A 24,905-nucleotide genomic window follows, 5' to 3' on the forward strand; every position below is an offset into this window, starting at 1 on the left:
CTCACAACGGAAATCACTTCTTTATTGTCACCCTGCTTCTAAGCTGTGATCTCGATGAGGCAGGGACGAGGTCTTTCTTGTTCACTGCCGGGTCTCCAGTGCCTAGCACAGCTCCTGGTGCTTGCCCAGGGTGGGCACTTGATATATGTTTTGCTGAATTGATCTCTTATGTTCCTCATTGTGATAAAGGCAAAGTTGGCATTGTCTTCACTCCCATTGTTTTCACCTTCAGGCAAAAACCCCTCCTCCCAGAGGGTCATTATTTCTGACTCTGCCCTCTCTGTCTTGTTCTTTATGGCTCCCCCAACTCCGTTCTCATTAACTGAGGATTTGGGCCACTGGCTCACAGCCTTCTCCTTCATCTTATCCCCTTTCTTACTCATATGTGACTTTGATCCTAGTATGGACAACCCAGGAACCATTCTCCTCCAAGATGTTAAACCCCAATATCTCATCTGACCGTAACTTCAGTTCCTCCTTCCTATTATATGACCTTCAGATTTCCTAGAGGCCTGGTCCCTTAAACTCTCTCTTTTGACCCAATTAATTATCCCATGATTTATCACTTCAACTGCTCTCTTGCCTGTACCTTCAACATTTTTGTCCCCTTGTCCTTCTGCCTTGCATACCCTGCAAATCCCTACTATCTGCCTTTTCCATTCTAAGACCCAAGCTTCTGGATGGTGCTGGAGACCATCCAGATTGGGGCAGATGTGCAGATTGGGGCAATTCCCAAGGTATGATCTACAGTTTCAGCTGGGCCTTCAACTCTGTTTGACATACTTTTTTTTAAGTTTCTAGTCTGCTTCCTTACTCATTTCGCACAATGGCTTTTCTAAATCTTCTCAAGGCTCCAAACCCACTCTTGCCCTCCTATCTTAGAAGATGGCCTTGCCTCTTAGGTGGCAAAGAAAGTTTACCTTCTTGTCCTCATATCTACATACTCACCTATATCCTTACCCACCTTACCCTCCTTCCCCACCACCTCAAAGGCAATGCTGAATCTTCTCCTGTTTTCATACATCTGTGCCTTTAGTCGCCCCCCTTCATGTTTCCCCTGAAATCTTGCTTTCCTCTTTCTCTTGTATTTTTTTTTATAAATTTATTTATTTATTTATTTTTGGTTGCATTGGGTCTTCATTGCTGCACATGGGCTTTCTCTAGTTGCGGTGAGCAGGGGCTACTCTTTGTTGCAGTGCGCGGGCTTCTCATTGTGGTGGCTTCTCTTGTTGAGGAGCACGGGCTCTAGGCGCGCGGGCTTCACTAGTTGTGGCTCACGGGCTCAGTAGTTGTGGCACGTGGGCTCAGTAGTTGTGGCTCATGGGCTCTAGAGCGCAGGCTCAATAGTTGTGGCGCACGGGCTTAGTTGCTCCGCGGCATGTGGGATCTTCCCGGACCAGGGCTCGAACCTACATCCCCTGCATTGGCAGGCGGATTCTTAACCACTGCGCCACCAGGGAAGCCCTCTCTTGTACTTTTTAATCTTTCCATCTCTTACAATTCCTTCTCTGAAAGTTATAAACAGGCACAAAATCTTTCCATCTTAAACAATAACACTTTCTTTACTGGTGTCTTTGGGCCATCTTCTTACCTCCTCTTCTTTTTTTTATTTTTATTTATTTAACATCTTTATTGTAGTATAATTGCGTTACATGTTGTGTTACTTTCTGCTGTATAACAAAGTGAATCAGCTATACGTATACATATATCCCCATATCCCCTCCCTCTTGCGTCTCCCTCCCACCCTCCTTATCCCACCCCTCTAGGTGGACCCAAAGCACCGAGCTGATCTCCCTGTGCTATGCGGCTGCTTCCCACTAGCTATCTATTTTACATTTGGTAGTGTATATATGTCAGTGCCACTCTCTCACTTTGTCCCAGCTTACCCTTGCCCCTCCCCATGTCCTCAAGTCCATTCTCTACGTCTGCGTCTTTATTCCTGTCCTGCCCCTAGGTTGGTCAGAACCATTGTTTTTTTTTTAGATTCCATATATATGTGTTAGCATACGGTATTTGTTTTTCTCTTTCTGACTTACTTCACTCTGTGTGACAGACTCTAGGTCCATCCACCTCACCACAAATAACTCAATTTCGTATCTTTTTATTTACCTCCTCTTCTGTTTGTGGTTAAGCTCTTATAAAGAAGAGTATAAAGCAACTGCCTTCACTTTTCTACCTCTTCAGCCTCTTTCAGTCAGTTCTACCCGAACCCCAGTCTGACTGAGGGTTCTCTGGCTGAGGGTCGCCAATGGCCTCCCAATGACTACAATCAGTGGACTCATTTTAGTTCTCTTTGTACTTGCTCTCTACCCGCCATCTGACACCACTGACTACTCCCTCCTCAAAACCTTCTCCCCACCACTTCCCAGACACTCCTGGTCTCCTTTTATCCCTCTGATAATTTCTGCTTCGCCTCCTTTGCGAACTCTACTCCCTCTCTCTAACCCTTTGTACATGTGGCTGTTTCGCAGGATTTGTCCTTAGTCTTCTCCTCTTATGCTGTGTCCTCTCCCCAGGAAGGCTCAACTAAGACCTATCTGCTGATGACTCCTATTTCATACCACTCCTGGGGTTACCGATGGAGATACCCAGCTAAGCTACCAGACATCTTCACCTGGACGTCCCAAAGATATTTCAAACTCATCAAGTTCACAACTGAACTCATTGTCTTCCCCAATCTCCCCCAGACCTGTTCTTCTTCCCTTTCTCCTGCATCAGTCAATGGCATCACCACCTCCACTGGCCCAGGAGTCATTCTACTTTTTCCTCTCCTGCATACCCCACATCATTCACTGAGTAAATCTCAAAACTGTTTCCTCCTCTCCATTCCTAAGCTAGTGCCTTAATTCAGATCCATGGCTTTTTTTTTTTTTTTTTGTAAAATATTGGCTATATTCCTTGTGATGTACAATATATCCTTTAAAAAAATTTTTTTTTGGAGTATAGTTGTTTTACAATGTAGTGTTAGTTTCAGGTGCACAGCAAAGTGAATCAGTTGTACATATACAACATAGCCACTCTTTTTTAGATTTCTTTTCCCATATAGGTCATTACACAGTAATGAGTAGAGTTCCCTGTGCTATACAGTAGGTCCTTTTTAGTTATCTATATGCCTGTATTACTGCATGAGCATCTTAAGAGGTCTCCCCATCTCCAGGTTTGCCGCTTCACTTCAGTCCTTGTGTGAAGCTGGAGCCCTATAAAATGCAAATCAGCTTAAAGCCCTTGCATGGGCAGGAAAACTAGAGTGGCAGAAAGCAGATCAGTGATTGTCCGGGGTTAGGGGTGCAGGTGGTGGGATTGAATATAAAGAAGCATAAGGGAACTATTCTGGAGATAGAGATGTTCCTTATCTTGATTGTGGTATCTGGTATATGAGCATATACCCAATGGTTTTAATATATAAATGTGTGTGTGTGTGTCAAAATGCATCAACCTGTACGTTTAAAACTGGTGTGTTTCATTGTACAAAAAAATATACTTCAATAAACTTGATTAAAGAAAAATACCCTTCTACATCACTCCATTGCCTGGAGAACAAAGTTCAAATGTCTTCTGGCTTAAGTGATGACATGATTTCTTCCCTTGATTCTTCTCTTCCCCCATCCCCCAAATACCTATCACATTAAATACACTACAGATCTAAAGTGGGCCTAGATGTCCTGCCCCGCCTTGCCCACCTGTTGGACATCCACCATGTTTATCTAGATTCAGCTTGTGCCATCACTATTAGCATCCCCCCACCCACACGTGCTCACTCTTCCTTTGTGTTCTTCTAACCCGACATAAATATCCATCACATAAAGGTTTCGATTGCATTCTTACGTTTATGTCTCCTCTCTCTTTTACTAAGCTGTAGGTGTGACAGCTGGACCCTAATGTATCCATTCTTGTAGCTCCAGCGCTTATCACTAAGCCGCTTAATGTTTTCTGAAGAAACCTGGGCTTTACCATTGGAGTCCAGCCCGAAGAACAGCGGGACAGATCCTCCTCCAGTCCTACAGGGGACGCTGTGGCAACCTCCATCGTTTCCCTGCTCTCCACTTCTCTGGACCAGCTCCCAGAGCCACACGCTCGGGGCTCCACCTCCACCTTGGCAACATCCCTCCTTCCCATTGGGCGAGGGCGGTACGGGCAGTCCAATGGAACGAGGCGTTGGTGGGAAGAGGCGCCACCATCGTTGAGCTGCTGGGTCTCTGCCGCGGTAGGTGGCTGCGAGAGGTAGGGAGGTAGGTGGGCCGCGTCGCGTCGCCTCAGGTCCGTAGCTTTGCCTCCCTCTCCTGTTCTGCCGCGGGCCCACGATGCCACAGTACCAGACCTGGGAGGAGTTCAGTCGCGCAGCGGAGAAGCTCTACCTCGCAGACCCTATGAAGGTAAATCACTGGAGGGGCCAGTGCCTCTGTCCCAGCCCCCGATCAGGATAACTTCTCTGCTGTCCGCTCGGCCTCCGAAGCTTCTCCAGCATCCTAGTAGGTGCTGTGAGTGAGGAGAGACGGACCCTGCCAAGTCCACTTGTTCCTCCCTTATTAACGGCCCGGTGAAGCCATGAAACGGGCAAGATCGGGGTCATTTCAGGGCCCTTAGGTAGCTTTCCCCCGCCCCCAATCACTGAACATCCCTTATGGCTGTCGTTGGTTTACGTGGCTCTAAGGGCAGGGCTTCTCCCCCTGCAGTTTCGGCCTTCTGTCCCTCAGCTGTTTTGGTGCCCTTGTCCCGTACTACCTCGTGTAAGATAAAACGGTTATGTTTTTCTGCCACCGCAGAGAAATTTTGGAAAGACCCCAGTTTGGAGGCATCTACAGCCATTAGCTTAGTGGTTCGCAATCTTTTGGAGGTCACTGCCTTTTTGAGAACATGAGATGCTTCACCCTTTTCTCAGAAAAATCCACTTGTACGTAGAAGTTTGTAAACAATTTTAGAGGGCCCATGGATCCCTGTAGTTCATTCATGGCCCCCACAAAAATTATAACAAGTGAGTGTCAGAGGTTAGCTTATTATTAAAAAGCAGAGAAGTCGCAAGGATGAGAATATAGCATTTGGGTCTTGACCTTTCTTCCTCTCAGGTTTTTATTTATTTTATTGTCATCTAAGTAATATTTGAAGCAGCTCCCTGTTAATTAGAAATTTTGCTAGCGGGACTTCCCCGGTGGCGCAGTGATTAAGAATCCGCCTGCCAATGAAGGGGACACGGGTTCCATCCCTGGTCCGGGAAGATCCCACATGCCGAGGAGCAAGTAAGCCCGTGCGCCACAACTACTGAGCCCACATACTGCAACTACTGAAGCCCGCGCGCCCAGAGCCCTGCTTCGCAACATGAGAAGCCACCGCAATGAGAAGCCCGCACACCGCAACGAAGACCCCATGCAGCCAGAAAAAAAAAAAAAAAATCCTGCTAGCTTTTTAGACCTAGATAAGTAACAAGAAGCTGTAAAACATTCTTAGTTTCATTCTTTGCAATACAAAGATGTAATAATAACAAATTATGAAATGAGTTAGATATTATTGAAATTGAGTACTTTGTTTATGACACAATTTCTGGCTCCTCCATTTGGTAGATTTTGTTTGTAGGGCCATCTGTTTCTTTAAGCAGTACACCATGAGGACAATACAGGATTTTTGTCCAGAAGTACCCACAGTGTAAACTAAAAATATTTGAAAAGGTAGTAAAGAATATACAAATTCACATCAAGAGTAATCATATTTTAAGAATGTGGTCATTCTTAGGGAAAATGAAAATAAAATGGTAATTATAGAGCATTGCTGTGAACAAGGCATGTCTAGTATAGGCAAGAGAGCGAGAATCTTTGAGCTCTTTCCCCAATCAGAAAATTCCAGTGGCCTAAAAACTTGTGCCTTTTTATGATAGCCTTGCACTAGTTAAAAACTAGTGATTTTTTTGATAGGAAGGTGAGGGGATGAGTGGGGAGAGACTGACAGTTATATTGAGTACCTTGTATGTGACAGACATTTTATATATATATTTATTTGTATAATTTATGTGAACAATTAAGACAGCCTCTTGAGGTAGATGAATAAACAATCTTAGATACATTAAATGATTTGCTTAATCTCTAAGAAATGAAGCTAAAATTTGAACTCACGTCTCTAAACCCCATGTTCATGCTATTTCTACCGGTCCATACTGCTGGGACTAAAAAAGAAGAAATTTTGTCAGAACTCTTTGGGATCTGTTTTACAGAATTCTGTCTTCTCTCCCTGTTGATTACATCCATCACCTTTTACCATTCTCTGTTGCATCCGCTCTAACTGAAGATGGCATTATTTCTGGACCATGTAATAACCTCTTAGTCTGCCTGTTTTTAAAATCCCTTCTTCACTCTCTTACCACAGCTATCTAAAACACAAAAATTGAATTCTCAGTTTCCTGCTTTAAAACTGGTTCTTCATTGATTGCTGGTAGACATCCGGACTCCCAGTCCCCAGTCTGACCCTCTCTCCAGTCTTGCTGGCTTTGTCTTCCACCACTTCCACCATCCTCAGCCCTAGTCTCATGAAGCTACATAATGCATCATATCTTCAGACTGCCACTTCAGCTTTTCTCCTAACTTCTTCCCTAAAAGAAAAAAAAAAATGCGTTTCTGAAGCCATCTCCATAAAGCCTTTTTACACTTCCCCTTCTCCCAATCTAAATTACTTGTGTTCTCTTTTAACATTTTACCTGTATATGCCTTTATAGGGTTTAATTTATGTTGTCTTATGTTTTGATTATTTTGCTTGTTTGAATTCAAAGTTCCTAAGAAAGCAAGAACCTTGATTTCTTTTTCTCTCTTAGTGGCATCTGACATGGTAACTTAGGCGCTCCCTAAGTTACAAAATGGACTCTCTTATAGTACCACAGACCTTTTAACTCTCATTTCTCCTACTCACCAGTGATTCTTTTAAGTGAGAGTTAAAACTTTACGTAGTTGTCATGCTTAGTATATTTTTTAGTTTCAGTTTCCTTTTGTTTCTGGAGGACTGAATTTTTTTAAATATGTAAAACTGAATTTAATAGCTCAATAAATAGAATCAGGTAGTCTAAAGATACTTAACCTAGTTTTCATTATTTATACCTACTTAAGTGCTTGGTGCGTTCCCTTTCCTCCCTCACCGAGACAAATCTCAGGGTGGTATGACTTTTTTTTTTTGCAATCCCAGGAGAGCAGAGAGCATAATGGGAAAAGCTGTAGAAAAAGCTCTAATAGCCCTTTTTATCTAGTTTCCAGAATTGTCTTGAGGGTCCTGTGCTACATTGTAACCATTTTAAAATTATGTTCCTGTTTTGGCTTATAGATACTTAGCACTTTTTAAAACAGCTAGCTAATACTAAACAAGAGTTATTTATTTTGGTTAACAAGAAACTTGACTCTGCTGCAGTACACTTTTGAATCCATCATTTAAAGAAGTAAAAATAATGTTCATGGAAGTTGTAAACTCTATTGGGAGATGTCTTCTTTTATTGGAATATCGTAATACCTAAATCATTTTCTTGGCTTCCTAACTGTAGAATACCAAACAACAAAAAGTGCTGTGTAGCGTGGCACTCAATATAGGAGTTATTCTGGATTTAGAAAGTTGTTGATGGAGACATCTTGTGCCATCATGATAAAGATGTGATTTTGCTGAGTAGCTTAGCCTGAGTCCACCTCCTGAGAGCCACGGGAAAATGGAAAGTATGAACTGCGACTGCAGTGCTCTTTCCTGGGGAATGAATTTGAACTTAACTAGCCATTTCTGCTATTTTTTTCCCCTTCTTTTCCTATCATTCCTCTGTGGCTAGGTGTGTTGGTGTTGTAGGGGAGAAAAAACTTTCTCCTTTACTCTCTTAGGTTTTATAACCGGGGCTCTGCAAATTAACAGGTAGAAACATACATAGCACAGAAGTTCACAAAGAAATGTGACCTGAGGAACTTGGGACCTATATGCCATCTTAACAAAGGGTGGGAAAGAGGCTGGACAAAGGAAAAGAGGTTTGGGGCTTCTGGGAGGGGGTAAGTTGTGAGAAGGTGACTAGGAAATGTATGGGAAAGAAGAGTTGTTTAGTAAGGTTTGTTAGGGAACAAACCTTGTTCTCTTTTCCCAGGGAGAGGGAAACACCTTTACAATTGGAAACTTATGTCACCTTTACAAAGGTTAATTTATGTCCTGCTTTTGGCCAGAAAGGGCAGAGAGCTAATCGCCTTCAGCTCAAAACATTCCTTATGCCTAAGTGGTATACTTTGAGGTGGCAAGCTGTGAATACCCTTCAGTATATTATTCTTACTGCCAAGAAATGCCAAACCACCTTAAGAGTCTCACAGGCTCTCTGAATATGGATGTGTCTTGGGAATTTTCAGTACATCTCTTCAAAGTGGCTGAAAATAAAATACCTGACTTTATTTTAAGTCTCAGAAAAATTGCAGCAATAGAAATGAACAAAATGCTGTTTTCCCGCATTTCGATAAGTTTACAGTAAAGGTGCCTTTAGATGTTTTGGCTATTAATTCTAAAAGGATCCATTTTAGCCCACCTGAAGACTAAATTATTTATGAGAAATGTCTTCTGACTTCACTGTTTCTAAATATGTATTTTTATTTCAGGCACGTGTGGTTCTCAAATATAGGCATTCTGATGGGAGTTTGTGTATTAAAGTAACAGATGATTTAGTTGTAAGTATACATTTTTACTTGTTGCATACTTTCAGATTTGTTTGAGTTAATCATTTGTTTGAAATTATTTACATAGAATTTATGCAGGTCACCCATTAGGGTGCTTATTTCACTTTGCATTCCCAAGTCAAGAACCTTGGTCTGGAAGCTATTGTTATAGGCACTTGGAAAGATAATTCAACTTGCTTCATTAATGCAGTATGTTAAGTGTAGTTTAATAACTGCTCTCTTCGGACCCTAAGCAAGAGGAACGTAGAGACCAAAAGTGGATATGAGGGGTAAAGGTTTCTTTATACGTGTGTGAGAAGTAAATAATGGTATTTGAACACAAGTTATAGGCTGTATAATTATATTTCTGACCTCCCCTGTCTGCTCACTCCTGTCTGTTCCTCACACCCCATTCATCCCTTACCCCTCTGCCATCTGGTTTCTGCATGAAGTCTTCCACTCAGACTGCTCTTGGTGAGAGCTCAGCAGCAGCCCCTTTATTTTCAAACCCAGTAGTCTCAGCAGTTCATATTTTATGCGACCTCCTGGCTGCTTCTGAGAAAACCACTTCTTGTAGAAATTATTATTTTGGCATCTGTGCTCCATTTTATCTTGTTTTTCTTTTTCTGTTTCATTCATCTTTGCTAATTATTTCACTGATGTGCCCCCATAAATATTGGTTTCTCCAGGATTCTGTTCTTGATCTTTTCATACCACTTCTGGACCAACCCATTAAGTCCAGTACTGCCTGTATCTGTCTGCTTCCAGTTTTGTACCTTTAGCTCATATTTTTCTTTTGGCTTCCTGACTAGCTCTAAGTTGAGCATCCTTCCTCCTCTCCTCGTTAACATTAGCCTGTCTAGAATGGAACTCATCATGTCTTATCAAACTGGCTCTTCCTGTTTTTTCTCTGTTAGTTGCACTGTCATCTACCTGCTCAGAAACCTGGGGATCATCTTTGGTCTCTTCCTTTCCCTCATTCTCACGTTAACTATTCCTTCATTTGAAAAACTTGTATTTTGATCCTCCGATAAGTTCCATACATTTTGCTGGGCATTTGTGAATTATTGATTCAAGCTCCCTCATCTCATTTTCTGCCATGAACTCTCCATCTTGACTGCTAACCTCGTAACTTTAAGGGCTCAACGTCACTCACCTGGACTAGTAGAATAGGCTCTAACTGTGTCCCTGCTTCCAGCTCATCCTTTAGTCGTCCTGTGCTGTCCTGCTGGAGTGGTTTCTAAAAATGCAAATTTGCTTGTTACTACCCTGCTTAAAAATCTTTAGTGGCCAAAAAAAAAATCTTTAGTGGCTTCTCATCACTCATAATGTAAATTCCACCCTCATATCCTGTCTAATCTTCGTCTTTTCAATGTTACTTAAGGGCTCCTTTCATATGCCATGCTGTCTGAGGCCTCTGAGCTTTTGAACAGTCTGTTTCCATCTCTGCAATATTGAATCCCACCCCTGCCCCAGTGTGACAAGCCTGCTGCTTATCTTTCAAAACCCAGCTCAAAAGGATTGCTTCATCTCTTACTTTTATTTCTGCCTCTTTTTGTGCTGTGTCACAATTGTCTTATCACATTTGACTTTTAATAGATTGTGAGCTTCAAAATAAAGATAGATCAGTAATATTCTTACCGGTATTTGTAGTGACTAGCATGGTGTCCTGACCCAGAGGGTACTTAGCAGACACTTTTTTTTTAATGGATTAATTCTTTTAAAAATTTAATAGTGACTTTAAAAATGACTTTTTGGTCATATATTTTACTATGTTTGTGTTCAGGGTTCCATTGTGAGGTTGTGTGAAGTCAGATCTTTTAATGATTACCATATCTTCCAAGAACCAGTTGAGTTTGGTGAAGTAACTGTGAAAATGTGAAAAAGGAAGAATAAATTGAGCTGTATTGTGCTAAACCTAGATTCAAGAGATCTGAATCCTAGCTTAGCCATCTACCAGCATTTCAGCCTGGGGAAAGTTCAGGCCAAAAGTTTGGCTTTTGGGGCCATAATTTTCTTGTCTATGAAGTGCCACAGTGATAGTCTGCTTACCCAGTTGGGTTGTTGTGGAGTGTAAATGAAATATGTGGAAGTGCTTAGCACTAGTGCCTGCACTTAGTAGATTCAGTAAATGTATACTTGAATCTTGAGCATTCACACTGAGAAAAATTTTACTTATGATTGTCGCAGAGTGAATAGATATATCTACTGAAGAGAAATTGGTATATCCTGCTTTAAAAATAGAGGAAAATGCAGAATTGAATTCAATACAAGAGGCTTTATCTCCAGATGATGACTTTTTGCCTCTGGTGATGATTAAATATAGTTAAGGATTCATGGTAAGCAGTATTGGAAAGAACTTTATTTAAAATTGATGATTCCTATAACAAGATCTAAATATGAAAAATACTTTTTGTTCCCTTCCTTAAAACTACTGAGAACTAGTCCATGTCTAGAAGGGACCAAAGACACAATCAAACCCATTTTCCTAAACAGTAAATATATGAATCAACTCCAACATAAAAATTTGTTTTCTAATGACTCTTAAAGAAAAGTTTGTATACTTCAGTAATTCATTTTAATGGCTAATAATTCCTTCACAAAACTCGTCTTAGACTTCATTATTATCGTCATGGAGCTTTGACTTTTTTATAGTCCCATTTATGCATCATTTTTTTCCAATGCCATGACTGATTTATAATATTGTCTTCTGTGGACCTAAAATCTTTCTGTGTATTTTAGTGAGAAGGTATTTGTTCTTCTCACTAAACTGTAGTGAGAAGGTATTTGTTCTTCTACAGAACATATACTAAAATTGAAACGGTGGAGATGATTATGGCCACTTTACAAAATTGTTAGACAAATTTGTACAATGTGTGGATAAAATTTTTTTAAGTAAGTGATTTAAAGGCTGTATGAATTCAGATCAGTTGGGCGTGATGGGGTTGAACTCCAAATTACTTAAGTTGATGAATATTACTGTAGGATCATGAAGCTCCCATTGTTTAAAACTCACGTGAATCTAAGATGGGCTAAAGAAAAATGGATCAGTGTTACAAGATGAAAAAAAGACTGCCAGCTTAAATTTGATAATTTTGAAGATTCTAGAACAAATGGTTTTATGGCCAACGATAAACAGATCTTAAGTATCTATCTAATGAAGAATTGAATTTATAGCAAGGAAGAATTTGGTTTGGTTTAAAAATTATAAATAATGTCAGAAAAATCAAGGTTGAATAGATTTATCTCATTTGATTTAGGTAGCGACCAGCAGTAAGCAAGGAATTCCAGATTTTTAAAAAATTATCATTAACCCTCCCCCCTCCCATTTCACAAATAGAGAAAGGGATCCTAAGATTTATATGCTTTTCCCACTGTAACTCAATCATTTATGACCAGATCCCAGGGAGAAAATATCTAATTCCAATCTTGAAGTCTTCTCATCAGACCATGGCAGAATTTGAATACATTATTCAACTGGTCATTTTTGAGAAGCTTCTAATAGAGTTCACTTTGTTTTTTAACCACAGCAGTGGCATTTAAAATATTATAAAATACTAAACTTAAGGAATGTAATTGTTGGGGACTTGGAAACTTGAATGTAATTCCTTTAGTATGACCTCCAGAGGAAGTAGAGCAAAACAGTGGTAGGAAAAGACTCAAAATTTTATCCAATCATATGTTTGCTACGTCATTGATAATCTAGTTTTACATAGTTAATGTGTGCTTTTAAAATTTCTGACAGTGTTTGGTATATAGAACAGACCAAGCTCAAGATGTAAAGAAGATTGAGAAATTCCACAGTCAACTAATGCGACTTATGGTGGCCAAGGAATCCCGCAGTGTTGCCATGGAAACGGACTGAATGGTTTGCAATGAAGACTGTTTGTCATGTTCTTAGGAAGTAAATATCTTTTGAATTTGAGAAAGTGTTGGGACAGAAAATACTTTATGTAACTAAGTGGGCTATTCAGAAGCCAAGAGATCATTTTTTGTACTTTGTTTTTTAATGTTTACTTTAGAGAGTTAGGACTGTAAACGCTTCCAGTTAGAAAGCCTTTATTTATTTTTGGAAATGGAACAAGGAATGGCTCTATCTTGGAAACTTTGCAGATTGTTTGATGTTAGGCAAAATAAATAATTACTCTCTGGTAAGTTTGTATCAGTAATTTGAAAATGAGATATCAAGAAAAGCCAATTCTTCCTTAAATTTAGTTAATCTGTCTTTAAAAGAAAAATTAAATGGAACCATTTTGCTGGATTGATATATTTCTTTTGGAGCATAAATTTTGTGCTGTTGATGACCAGCAAATATAAAATATGGTAACTGGAATTAACTGCACAGCAGTATAGCTGATTATATATGGTAGTGTAGTCTCAATTATATCTAAAAATAACTATGAAAACAAGTATGCTTTACCTTAAACTTTACAAATTTAAACTATATTTTTAAATATAAGGGATTCATAGTATCATTAACTTGTTGAGCAAAGACTAACTTTGAATCTAATTTTCAGTGCTCAGAAACATCTGCTGTTACTATAAATGCATGAACAGAATGCTCACTAATGGATTGAAACCACCATATTACAGAAATATTTGCCACAGATTTGCCATCTATGTTTTCTCAGAAGGGCTAAGGATTATTTGAACTGTTAAATTTTTGCATACCTCTATGACACCCCCACCCATGTCTCTCATTACTTAACCAAGGTGTTGAGCATGACTCTCACAACTGTTCTCCGTTAAACCAGAAGTATGATATTATTTGATATTTATCTTATATTTGTAACCTGAGTTTTACCACCTAAATATAATGTTCACATGTTGATTCCTACATTAAAATATTTTTTGTTAGGAATTTGTTGTGTTGACCAGCGTTTTAACATGGAAAGTTCCATTAGCCATATGAATTTTGGCATGTTTCAGAGAGATCAGTAAATAAAATATTACATGAATATATATTGTTTCTCTTTAAGTTTTTAACTTCTCAAGAATTACTTATTTCTTGACTGGGATATTCTATATTTATTTAGACTAAAGTGAGCCTAATGATGCTATATATACATTTTTATTTATTTTGTTTCTTGGTACTTTTATTATATGACTTTCTCTGAGCTGTATGCTATGACATTTTGTTTTCTTGATTAAGAAAGTAACATCAAATAGTATAGGGTTTTTTGGGTTTTGGTGTTTTCCCCCCATAGTAGGATAACCGGAGGTTTTTTTGGCCTTTTTCTTTTTCATTTACATCTTCCACATTTTTCTTTCTTTCTTTTCTTTTTTTTTTTTTTTTTTACTTTTTGTCTGCACTCCACGGCATGTGGGATCTTAGTGCCCCGACCAGGGATCGAACCCTCGCCCCCTGCATTGGAAGCACAGAGTGTTAACCACTGGACCGCCAGGGAAGTCCCCATCTTCCACTTTTTAACACTACTTTATGAAGATAACCGGGAATGGGAGGGACTTCTATTTGAGTTCTTTGAGTCCTTGTAGCTTGCAGCAGTGATTAAGAGCAGGGGTTCCAAGGCAGACTGCCTGCGTTGCAATCTTGGCTCCACTGTTCCCCAGTTCTGTGGCTTTTGAGACAGTACTTCTCTAAGCCTCCATTTTCTTCTCTGGAAATTGGGCTGACAGTAGTATTCACAGGGCTTTGACAGTTAAATGGCATAATCCCCTTTAAGCCCTTAGCACAGTACCTGGAACACAGTAAAACTCAATAAATGGTAGCTATTATTACTATTATTGTTATGATTGTTATTTTTCAGGGGACTGGGTATAAGTAGCCAGCTCTTAAGTTTTCTCATAATTGTAATTGAATCGTTACTTATAAGTAACGTTTGCCTTTTCTACCGAGCTATGTCTATTATCAAATGCCATTTTTGGCAGGTGAAGTAAAACAAGATTGTCTCCATGAGGAGTGTTCTTATGTGGTGGGGGAAACTGAAATCCTTAAATCTAAAACGTGTTTATTTGTATCTATACAAAATAAAATTATTAAGAGAACTAATTGGTGGTGAAAGTATTGAATCTCTTAAAGACCATATAAATAATGAAACACCAAATTATGTATTCTGAAAATCGCAATGCTGTATACTCTGATTTTTTTCTTTTATTAGGAAGTATTTCTAGATACTATAATCACACTTTCACGGACTTTTTTTGGTGGGGGGGCTGCATGTGCGGCTTGCGAGATCTTAGGGCCCCAACCAGGGATCGAACCCCGGGCCCCAGCAGTGAGAGCCCCAAATCCTAACCACTGGACCGCCACGGAATTCCCCATGAACTAATTTTTAGCAAACTGTTTTGTGATGTATTTGATCAAATGCTGCTGACCCTAAGGTAATCCAAATGAAGTCATCATAGTAATTAAGATTCTAGGTACAGTTAGCAGTTTTGTTCTTCTCTTGGAAAGACCCACTCTCCTTGGAGCACAGAGCCCATTAAGCGTTGTTGGCTACATATGTTCTCTGTTGAAAGGGCTGGCTTCTCCTTTCTCCCTAGCCTGCCAACTTTGTGTCTTAAAAATATAAAATCTCTTAGTCACAGCTCTAAGTCAGTGATTAGAGGCAGTGTTGGCAGCATTTTATAGTTGATATCTTCTGTTACCCTTAGAAAAATTGAACACAACAATATGATGGTAATAGTCTTGAAAGTACAGTTGACCCTTGAACAACGGGTTTGAACTGCACAGGTCCACTTATATGCCAGTTTTTTTCAAAAATGCATAATACAGTAATACACAATCTGCAGTTGGTTGGAATTACAGTTCTGGAGGGCCGGCTGTAAAGTTAAATGCAGATTTTCTACTGCATAGAGCGTCAGCACTCCTAACCCCTGTGATGTTCAGGGGTCAGCTGTATTCTAAAACTAATTCAAAATGAGTGAAATGTGAAATTAATTGCCCAAGGACAGTAAGAGGTACTCCTTTCTGCCTACTAGAAATGAAACAAAACCAAATCCCTCGTTAATATTTATTGTTCCCCTTTTAGTAAAAAATACCTTGTTGTGGTAATGGTAATATCATAGTATTTAGTATTATTTCTTTTTAAAACAAAATATTCCTCTAGTTCTACAGTTAAAATTTATGATAGCATGAGAAGAAAGTCAAAATATTTCATTCTTCTTTCTTACATTAAAAGTAGTGATTGGGCTGGTTCCAGATAAAGATGAAGAAGCACACTCTGCCATGGCTCTTCTGCTGAATACAGCTATGAATGCACAGAGCAGCTGTCTGAGGACTCTGAAAAGAAAATAGCAGGTGGGTTGGGCAAGAAGACAAGAATTTGAAGTACCACTGAACCAGTGATGAATGAGTCTTATCATTTTCCCCCCTCTGGTATCCCCCAGCCTGAATTCAACACATTGGAAACCTAGAGGTGAGTACTGGGGTGCAGACCAGGAGTGCCAGAAGCCTTTGGGTCTGACCCAAGAAGTAGAAGGGTAACTTCTAATATTTGGAGAGAGTACAGAAATCCTTTTTCTCCCCCCGCCCCTTTTCTGTGTTCTCTTACAGCCCACTCCCAAGCAATCCCATGGTGGTGACAGTGTCAACTACTGGCAATGGGAGCCTGCAGGAGCCAAAACTCAGGGAGATAGCCCTACCTTTCCAGTACGGCTGTGTTTCCAAGAGGGTGGAGCCAACTTTCATTTTTTTCTCTTTGTTCTCTATCTGCTTGGCCCTGGATGCAAAAGATGGTGGCAGAAGTGCACAGGGTAACTAAAGCCAGATTTCTTTTGGCCCGAGAACCAATAGAAGGAATCAGAAAGTACCAGGGAGATAATAGAAAGGAAGGAACTCAAAAAAGTGACCTTATAAAGCTGTTTATGTAGTTCTGAGTCTGCCCCCAATCTGCTAATGTGTATGGATCTGATTCTTTTCAGCATGTTAAAGACTTAGAAACTGAATAGGTAGACCACCACCCAAATTCCAGACCAGCAGTTGGGAGGCATTCACATGCAGTAGGTCCAAAAAGCACTGCAAAAATTTTGAAAGCTGCACCTGTCTTCTGTAGGTTATGATTCCAATGTCAGTTCACCTTTCAAAAACTACCTGGTGTTGAACATCTGAAAGTAACCAAAAGAAACAAAAAAAGCCTTTGCCTGCAACCTAACCAGGTTGACTGCCTGCTGAAACAAACAAAAACTCTGTATTCTCCATAGGATTTAAACAAGGCCCAGAGTTGGTAACAATATTCAAAATGTCAAGGATACAATCCAAAATTTCCTGGCATAGAAAACTCTCCAAATTTGGTGAAAAACTTAAAACCTATAGATTCAAGAAGGCCAAAGAAATCCATATCATAATGGAAATCCAATCACAATCATAATGAAACTGGACAATGATCTTGAAAGCAGCCAGTGAAAAGCATCTGTAGGGAGACAATTATTTGAATGACTGGATTTCTCATCAGAAATCATGGAGGACAGCAGGAAGTGGCACAATATTTCTAAATTGCTGAAAGGAAAGAATTGTCAACCAGAATTCTATATCCATAGAAAATATCCTTCAGGAACGAAAGTGATATAAAACCATTCTTGGATGAAGGAAAAGGAAGAGAATCCGTTGCCAGCAGACTTGGTGTAAAAAAGAATTACTAAAGGAAGTTCTTCAGTTAGAAGGGAAATGATACCATAAGGGAAACTGAAACATTCAGGAATGAAGGAAGAGCAATAGAAATGGTAATTATCTAGGTTAAAAGAATATTCTGTTGAGTTCTTAAAATATGTTTGATAGTAGAAATAAAATATATATGGTGTTCTCACTGTGTGTAGATGTAATATATAAGATACCAGTAGCATAAAGGAGGAGGATAAAGAGACCTATATGATAGTAAACTTTCTACATTCCACTCAAAGTGAAAAAATATTTATTCTAAGTAGACTGAAAAGGTAAGTATATATATCCTCATCCCTCAAGCAATCACTAAAACAACTATGCAAAGAAATATAATAACACAGTAGATAAAATGAAATACTAAAAAAACATTTTAAAAAAGTGGGGGGCAAGAAAAGGGCGTCAGGAGCAAAATATAGGAAACAGACACAAACCAAATAATAAAGTGGTAGGCCTAAATTCAACATATCAACACTTACATCAAATGCAAATAGTTAAAGCACACAGATTGTCAGAATCAAAACGCAAAATACTAGAACCAGTTGTACTCTCTGCAAGAAGCTTACTTCAAATATAATGGTATTTGAAGGTAACAAGTAGGTGACAAGTAAGATGATGGAAAAAACATGCAATGCAAACACTATAATCAAAAGCTACCTGGACTGTGTTAAGATTAAAAAGTAGACTTCAAAGGGGAAAGGTGGGGGGATAGGGATAAATTGAGAGTTTGGGATTGACATAAACACACTACTATATTTAAAACAGATAACCACCAAGGACCTACCATATAGCACAGGGAACTCTGCTCAATATTCTGTAACAACCTAAATGGGAAAAGAATTTGAAAAAGAATAGATACATGTATATGTATAACTGAATCACTTTGCTGTACACCTGAAATTAACACATTAATCAACTATACTCCAATATAAAATAAAAATTTTTTTAAATTAGATTTCAGAGCAAAGAATATTTCCAAGGATAAAGAGGGACAATATATTGATAAAAGGGTCAATTCACCAAGACATAATAATCCTAAATGTGATTACACATAAACAGCTTCAAAATGCATGAAGCAAAACCTGAACTGAACTGGAAGAAGAAACAAAAATCCACAATTATATTTGAAAGCTACAGTGCAACTCTGACATCATATATCCAGAGTTAGCACAGACTTCACTGGTTAAAAGCAAAGTCCTCCATGAGACTCCCTCACTTCAAACACAAGCTGCAAGCTCTGGGGTTCCCAGGCCACCTGCACTTCTGACCAACTGGCTACAAATTCAGGGGTACCCTCTATCCCCTCCAGTTTCATAATTTGCTAGAGTGACTCACAGAACTCAAGAAAGCACTATACTTAGCAGCTTTATTATAAAAGGTCTGTCAGGACCAGTCAAGTGAAGAGACATAGGGTAAGAACTGAGAGGGTACCAACTGCAAAGCTTCCATGTTCTTAGGACAAATTACTCTCCCAGCACATACATATATGATTACCAATCAGGGAAGCTCACCTGAACTTTGGCTGTCCATTATGTTTCATCATGTAGGAATGATTGAATCGTTGGCCACGTGCTAGAACTCAATCTCCAACCTCACTTCATCTCCCCAAAGGATGAGCCAGACATGTGGCCTAAGATCACCAACCCTCTAATCATATGACTGGCCCTTCGGACATGGCCAGGCCCCATCGCAAGTTATCTCATTAGTATAAACTCAAGACATGGTCCCAGGGACCACCATGAATAACAAAGACTCTTCTGTCACTCAGGAAATTCCTAAGATTTAGAGGTTAATTCCCAGGAACCAGGGACAAAGACTAAATAAATTCTTTATTATACAACAATTCACTCAGTAATAAAACGTGTAAATAGAAAATAAGCAAGGATGTAGAAGAACTGAACACCACCATCAACCAGCTGGATCTAATTGACACAGCACACTCAGTTCAACAGCAGAATACTTCTAGTGCACGTGAGACATTCATTAATGTCATACTGGAAACTAGCCAGTGCAACAAGGCAAGAAAAATAAAGGCATCCAAATTGGAAAGGAAGAAGTAACTATCCGTATTTATAGATAACATGATGGGACACATAGAGAATTCTATGGAATCTACAAAAAGGCTACTGAAACTAGTAAGTGAGTTTACCAAGTTTGCAGGTTACAAGATCAACATATATAATTTTATTTCTGTACACTGTATGCAACAAACAGGTATGGAAATTTAAAAGACAAATACATTTTTAATATCATCACAAAGCTCAATATCAAAAAAAAATAACTCAATCAAAAAATGAGCAGAAGATCTAAATAGACATTTCTCCAGAGAAGACACACAGATGGCCAACAGGCTCATGAAAAGGTGCCCAATATTGCTAATTATTAGAGAAATATGAATCAAAACTACTATGAGGTATCACCTCACACCAGTCAGAATGACCATCATCAAAAAGTCTACAAATAATAAATGCTGGAGACAGTGTGGAGAAAAGGGAACCCTCCTACACTGTTGGTAGTAATGTAAATTGGTACAGCCACTATGGAGAACAGTATGGAGGTTCCTTAAAAAACTAAAAACAGAGCTACCATATGATCCTGCAATCCCACTCCTAGGCATATATCCAGAGAAAACCATAATTTGAAAAGATACATGCACCCCGATGTTCATAGCAACACTATTTACAATAGCCAAGACATGGAAGCCACCTAAATGTCCATCGACAGATGAATAGTTAGAGAAGATGTGGTATATATATGCAAAATTACTCAGCCATAAAAAAGAATGAAATAGTGCCATTTGCAGCAACATGGATGGACCTAGAGATTATCATACTAAGTAAAGTAAGTCAGAGAAAGACAAATATCATATGATATCACTTATATGTGGAATCTAAAAAAAAAAAAATGATACAAATGAACTTATTTACAAAACAGAAACAGACTCACAGACACAGAAAACAAACTTATGGTTACCAAAGGGGAAAGGTGGGGGGAAGGGATAAACTAGGAATTTGGGAATAACATATACACACTACTACATATAAAATAGATAAATAATAAGAACCTACTTAAAAAAAAAATTTAAATCATCACAAGATATGCACTGGAAACTACAGAACATTGCTGAGAGAAATTAAGAAGAGTTAAAAAATGAGTAATACGGGGCTTCCCTGGTGGTGCAGTGGTTGAGAATCTGCCTGCTAATGCAGGGGACACGGGTTCGAGCCCTGGTCTGGGAAGATCCCACATGCCGTGGAGCAACTTGGCCCGTGAGCCACAATTACTGAGCCTGCGCGTCTGGAGCCTGTGCTCCGCAACAAGAGAGGCCGCGATAACGTGAGGCCCGCGCACCATGATGAAGAGTGGACCCCACTTGCCGCAACTAGAGAAAGCCCTCGCACAGAAACGAAGACCCAACACAGCCTTAAAAATAAATTAATTAATTAATTTTAAAAAAAATGAGTAATATATCTTATTCATGGGTCAGAAGAATTGGTATTATTAAGATGTCATTTTTCCCTAAGTTGATTTATAGATTCAATGCAATGTCAATTAAAATACCAGCAGGCCTTTTTTTTTTTTGTAGAAATTGGTATGCTAATTCTAAAAATTTATATGGAAAGCAAAGGACCTAAAATAGCTAAAACAATTCTGCAAAAGAAGAATTAAAGTGAAAAGCTAGGTACTTCCCTGGTGGTGCTGTGGTTGAGAATCCGCCTGCCAATGCAGGGCACATGGTTTCGAGCCCTGGTCCGGGAAGATCCCACATGCCACGGAGCAACTAAGCCCGTGCGCCACAACTGCTGAGCCTGCGCTCTAGAGCCCGCGAGCCACAACTACTGAAGTCTGCACACCTAGAGCCCGTGCTCTGCAACAACAAAAGCCACTGCAATGAGAAGCCCGTGCACTGCAACAAAGAGTAGCCCCCACTTGCTGCAACTAGAGAAAGCCTTCCCGTAGCCAAATGCAGCCTAAATAAATAAATAAATAAATAAATAAATAAATAAATAATAAATTCTTAAAAAAAAAAAGTGAAAAGCTAAAACCGCCTTCTTTCCTGTCTGATTATAAAGCTACAGTTACGTGAGACAGCATCAAGATAAACATCTAGACCAATGGAACAGAATGGAGAGTCCAGAAACAGGCCCACACATACATGGATAACATTTTACAAAGGAGCAAAGGCAAGTCAATGGAGAAAGGATAGTCTATTCAACAAATGATGCTGATATGATTAGATATCCACATGTTTAAAAAACATGAAACTGGGGGCTTCCCTGGTGGCGCAGTGGTTAGGAATCTGCCTGCCAATGCAGGGGACACGGGTTTGAGCCGCAGTCCGGGAAGATCCCACATGCCGCAGAGCAACTAAGCCCGTGCGCCACAACTACTGAGCCTGCACTCTAGAGCCCATGAGCCACAACTACTGAAGCCCACGTGCCTAGAGCCCGGGCTCCAAAACAAGAGAGGCCACCACAATGAGAAGACTGTGCACTGCAACGAAGAGTAGCCCCTGCTCGCCACAAATAGAGAAGGCCTGTGCGTAGTGACAAAGACTGAACGCAGCCAAAAAATAAATAAATAAAATAGGAATCTTTAAAAACAAACAAACATGAAACTGGACCTCTACCTTGTACTATATACAAAAATTAACTTAAAAAAACAAATCATAGTTCTAAAAATAAAACCATAAAACTTCCAGGAGAAAATCTTTTGGGTCCTTGGCTAGGCAGATACAATTTATAAAAGAAAAAAAAAAAGGACTTCAAAATTGAAATCTTATGTTCTTCCAAAGACTTAAGAGAACGAGAAGACAAGACACATATCAGAAAAAAATTATTTGCAAGCATATATCTGATAAATGACTTTTATCCGTAATATATAAAGAACTATCAAAACTCAGTAAAACTGGGCTTCCCTGGTGGCACAGTGGTTAAGAATCCGCCTGCCAATGCAGGGCACACGGGTTCGAGCCCTGGTCCAGGAAGATCCCACATGCTGCAGAGCAGCTAAGCCCATGCACCACAACTACTGAACCTGCGCTCTAGAGCCCGTGAGCCACAACTACTGAGCCTGTGAGCCACAACTACTGAGCCCGCATACCACAACTGCTGAAGCCCGCGTGCCTAGAGCCCCTGCTCCGCAACAAGGGAAGCCACCGCAATGAGAAGCCCGTGCACCGCAACTAGAGAAAGCCCGTGCACAGCAACAAAGACCCAACACAGCCAAAAATAAATAAAATTTAAAAAACAAAACAAACAAACAAAAAATGAGTAAAACTGTCAAAACTCCCCTTGCCCCGCAAAAAAAGTACACAAAACATTTGAACAGACACTTAACTGAAAAAGATGGAAAGATGGCAAATAAGCACAAAAAAAGATGTTCAACAGCTTCAGTTTTTAAGGAAATGAAAATTAAAATCACAAAATACCACTACAGATCTATTACGATGGCTAAAATTAAAAAGACTGACCATACCAAGTGCTGACAAGGATGTGGGACAACCAAATCTCTCATACTGCTGGTAGGAATGTAAACTATTACAACCATTTGGAAAACAGGCAGTTTCTTTAAAAGTTATACATATGTCTAATCATCCATTCAAAGACTTGTACCTGAATGTTCATAGCAGCTATATTTATTAATAGCTAAAACACTATCAATAGACACAACTGAAAAGTCCATCAACAGGTTTCTGGATAAACAAATTGTGACACATCCATACATAGCAATACTATTCAGCAATGAAAAGGAATGAACTGTTTATATACATGACAATGTAGATGAATCTCAAAATAATTATGCTGAGTCAAAGAAGCCAGACATGAAAGAGTACATACTAAATGACTTAACTTACATGAAATTCTAAAAAGTGCAAACTAGTGTATAGTGACTGCAGATCAGTGGTTTCCTTGGGGAAGAGGGGAGATGTGGATGGAAGGGATTATAATGAGACATGAGGAACCTTTGGAGGTGATGGATATATTCACTATGTTAATTATAGTGACAGTTTCATGGGTGTACACATATATAAAAACTTGCAAAATTGTATATTCTGAATATTTGCAGTTTATTGTATGCCAATTATACCTCAATATGGTGTTTTGAAGAAAAGGAGAGAACCTCCTGAAAAAAACTGCAGTTAGCTGGCAGGCTCCAATTGCCACATCTGTGAGATTTGCTGCAGGTTCACACTGATATGTCACTCTTCCTGGGCTGTTCCCAGCCAGTAACTGACCATGGCAGGGATACTAGCACTGGGCCAGTCCTGCCCTGTATAGCCTGGCCAAGACCGAGGCTGCACTGCAGGCTGAGGCTCTTCCTACCCAATCTTCCTTCCTCCCTGCTCTCCCTTCACAGGTGTCAGACCTGCACTGTGGTCTGAGGCTCTTTCCCTCTCCTGCTCCCTCTCCTGTTCACAGGCATTTCTGCCAATAGACCTCTACACTTCTTATTCCACCTTGGTATGTGCTTTCCAGAGGACTTGAGTTGATAACGGTATCTTCAAACATGTGTTGTCTGTTTGAATTTTAAATTTTTTGCTAATGTTCTGTTGGGTTGTTGTCATTTCTTTAAGGGTTCTTGGAAACTTGGACAAGTTATTTAACCTCTGTGCCTTAGTTTCCTCAGATGTAAAATGGCAGATAATAAGAACCTCATAGAGTTATTATGAAGATTAAATGAATTAGCATTTGTAAAGCACTTAGGGCCTGGTACATAGTAATTTCTATGTGTTTATTAAATTAAAAAAACAGGAATCCTCTATGTTTTCAGAATGTCTTTTGTTAAATATGTCCCAAGCATTTTGCCCATTCTGTCATTCATATTTTATCTTTGTGTATGGATACTGTTTTGATCCCTTGGAAACTAATTTGTTTGTTATTGCTGCCATAACAGATTATCACAAATTTAGTGGCTTAAAAAACCCACACATTTATTCTCTTACAGGAACAGAAGTCTGAAGTGACTGAAAAAGGGCTAAAATCAATCAGGATTCATTCCATCTGGGGGCTCCAGTGGAGAACCCATTTTTTGCCTTTCCCAGCCTCCCGAGGCTGTTCTCATTCCTTGGCTCATGGCTCCATGCTGCATCTCCTTTCCTACCTGTACTCTGTCACCACATCTCCTTCTTCCTTTGACCTTCTTGACTCCCTCTTATAAGGACCCTGGTGATTACATTTAGTTCCCACCCAGATAACCCAGGATAATCTTCACATTTTAATGACATCTGCAAAGTCCCTTTTGCCATCTAAGGTAACTGTCACAGGTTCTGGGGGTTAGCTCATTGATGTCTTTGGGGGAACCATTGTTCAGCCTACCACAGATACCTTTTGCCACGCAGAAGTTTCAGAATTTGATATAGTCACTTACTCTCTTAGTCTGTTCCTTTATGGTTTCAGTCTGACACCACTTTTCTTGGCATTCATGTACATGCAACCCAGAAATGCAGGGAATTCTAAGCCTGTGAGTTTCACCCTTGACCAGTGAGGGATGGCGCTAATACTCCTACTTTTTGCTCCCTGGGTGGACAGTTCTGAGAATCATTTTATAAATCTTCTCAGAAGGTCCCATAGAATCAAGCACCAGTTACCCAGAGCAGTGGCGTAGTTGAAAACACATCCTCTTATTGTCTTTTCCTCCTTTACATTTTC

General features: G+C 39.6%; 1 protein-coding gene and 1 long non-coding RNA gene across 2 annotated transcripts; one reads left to right on the plus strand and one right to left on the minus strand.

Annotated features, from left to right (window-relative positions):
- The first annotated feature begins 4,145 nt into the window (after positions 1-4,145).
- SRP9 (signal recognition particle 9) lies at positions 4,146-14,646 on the plus strand. Its single transcript, XM_082428244.1, has 3 exons — positions 4,146-4,373; positions 8,580-8,648; positions 12,382-14,646. Exons 1-3 carry the CDS (start codon positions 4,302-4,304, stop codon positions 12,499-12,501), a joined length of 261 nt encoding a protein of 86 aa, XP_082284370.1. The 5' UTR covers positions 4,146-4,301; the 3' UTR covers positions 12,502-14,646.
- LOC309644757 lies at positions 6,127-10,819 on the minus strand. The gene is made up of 2 exons (XR_014254595.1): positions 9,793-10,819; positions 6,127-6,574 (listed from the first exon to the last, which is right to left on the minus strand). It is a non-coding gene; the product is annotated as an uncharacterized lncRNA (long non-coding RNA).
- Positions 14,647-24,905: the final 10,259 nt, after the last annotated feature.

The sequence above is a fragment of the Balaenoptera physalus genome (assembly GCF_965194825.1).
Source record: "Balaenoptera physalus genome assembly, chromosome: 1".
NCBI lineage: Eukaryota > Metazoa > Chordata > Mammalia > Artiodactyla > Balaenopteridae > Balaenoptera > Balaenoptera physalus.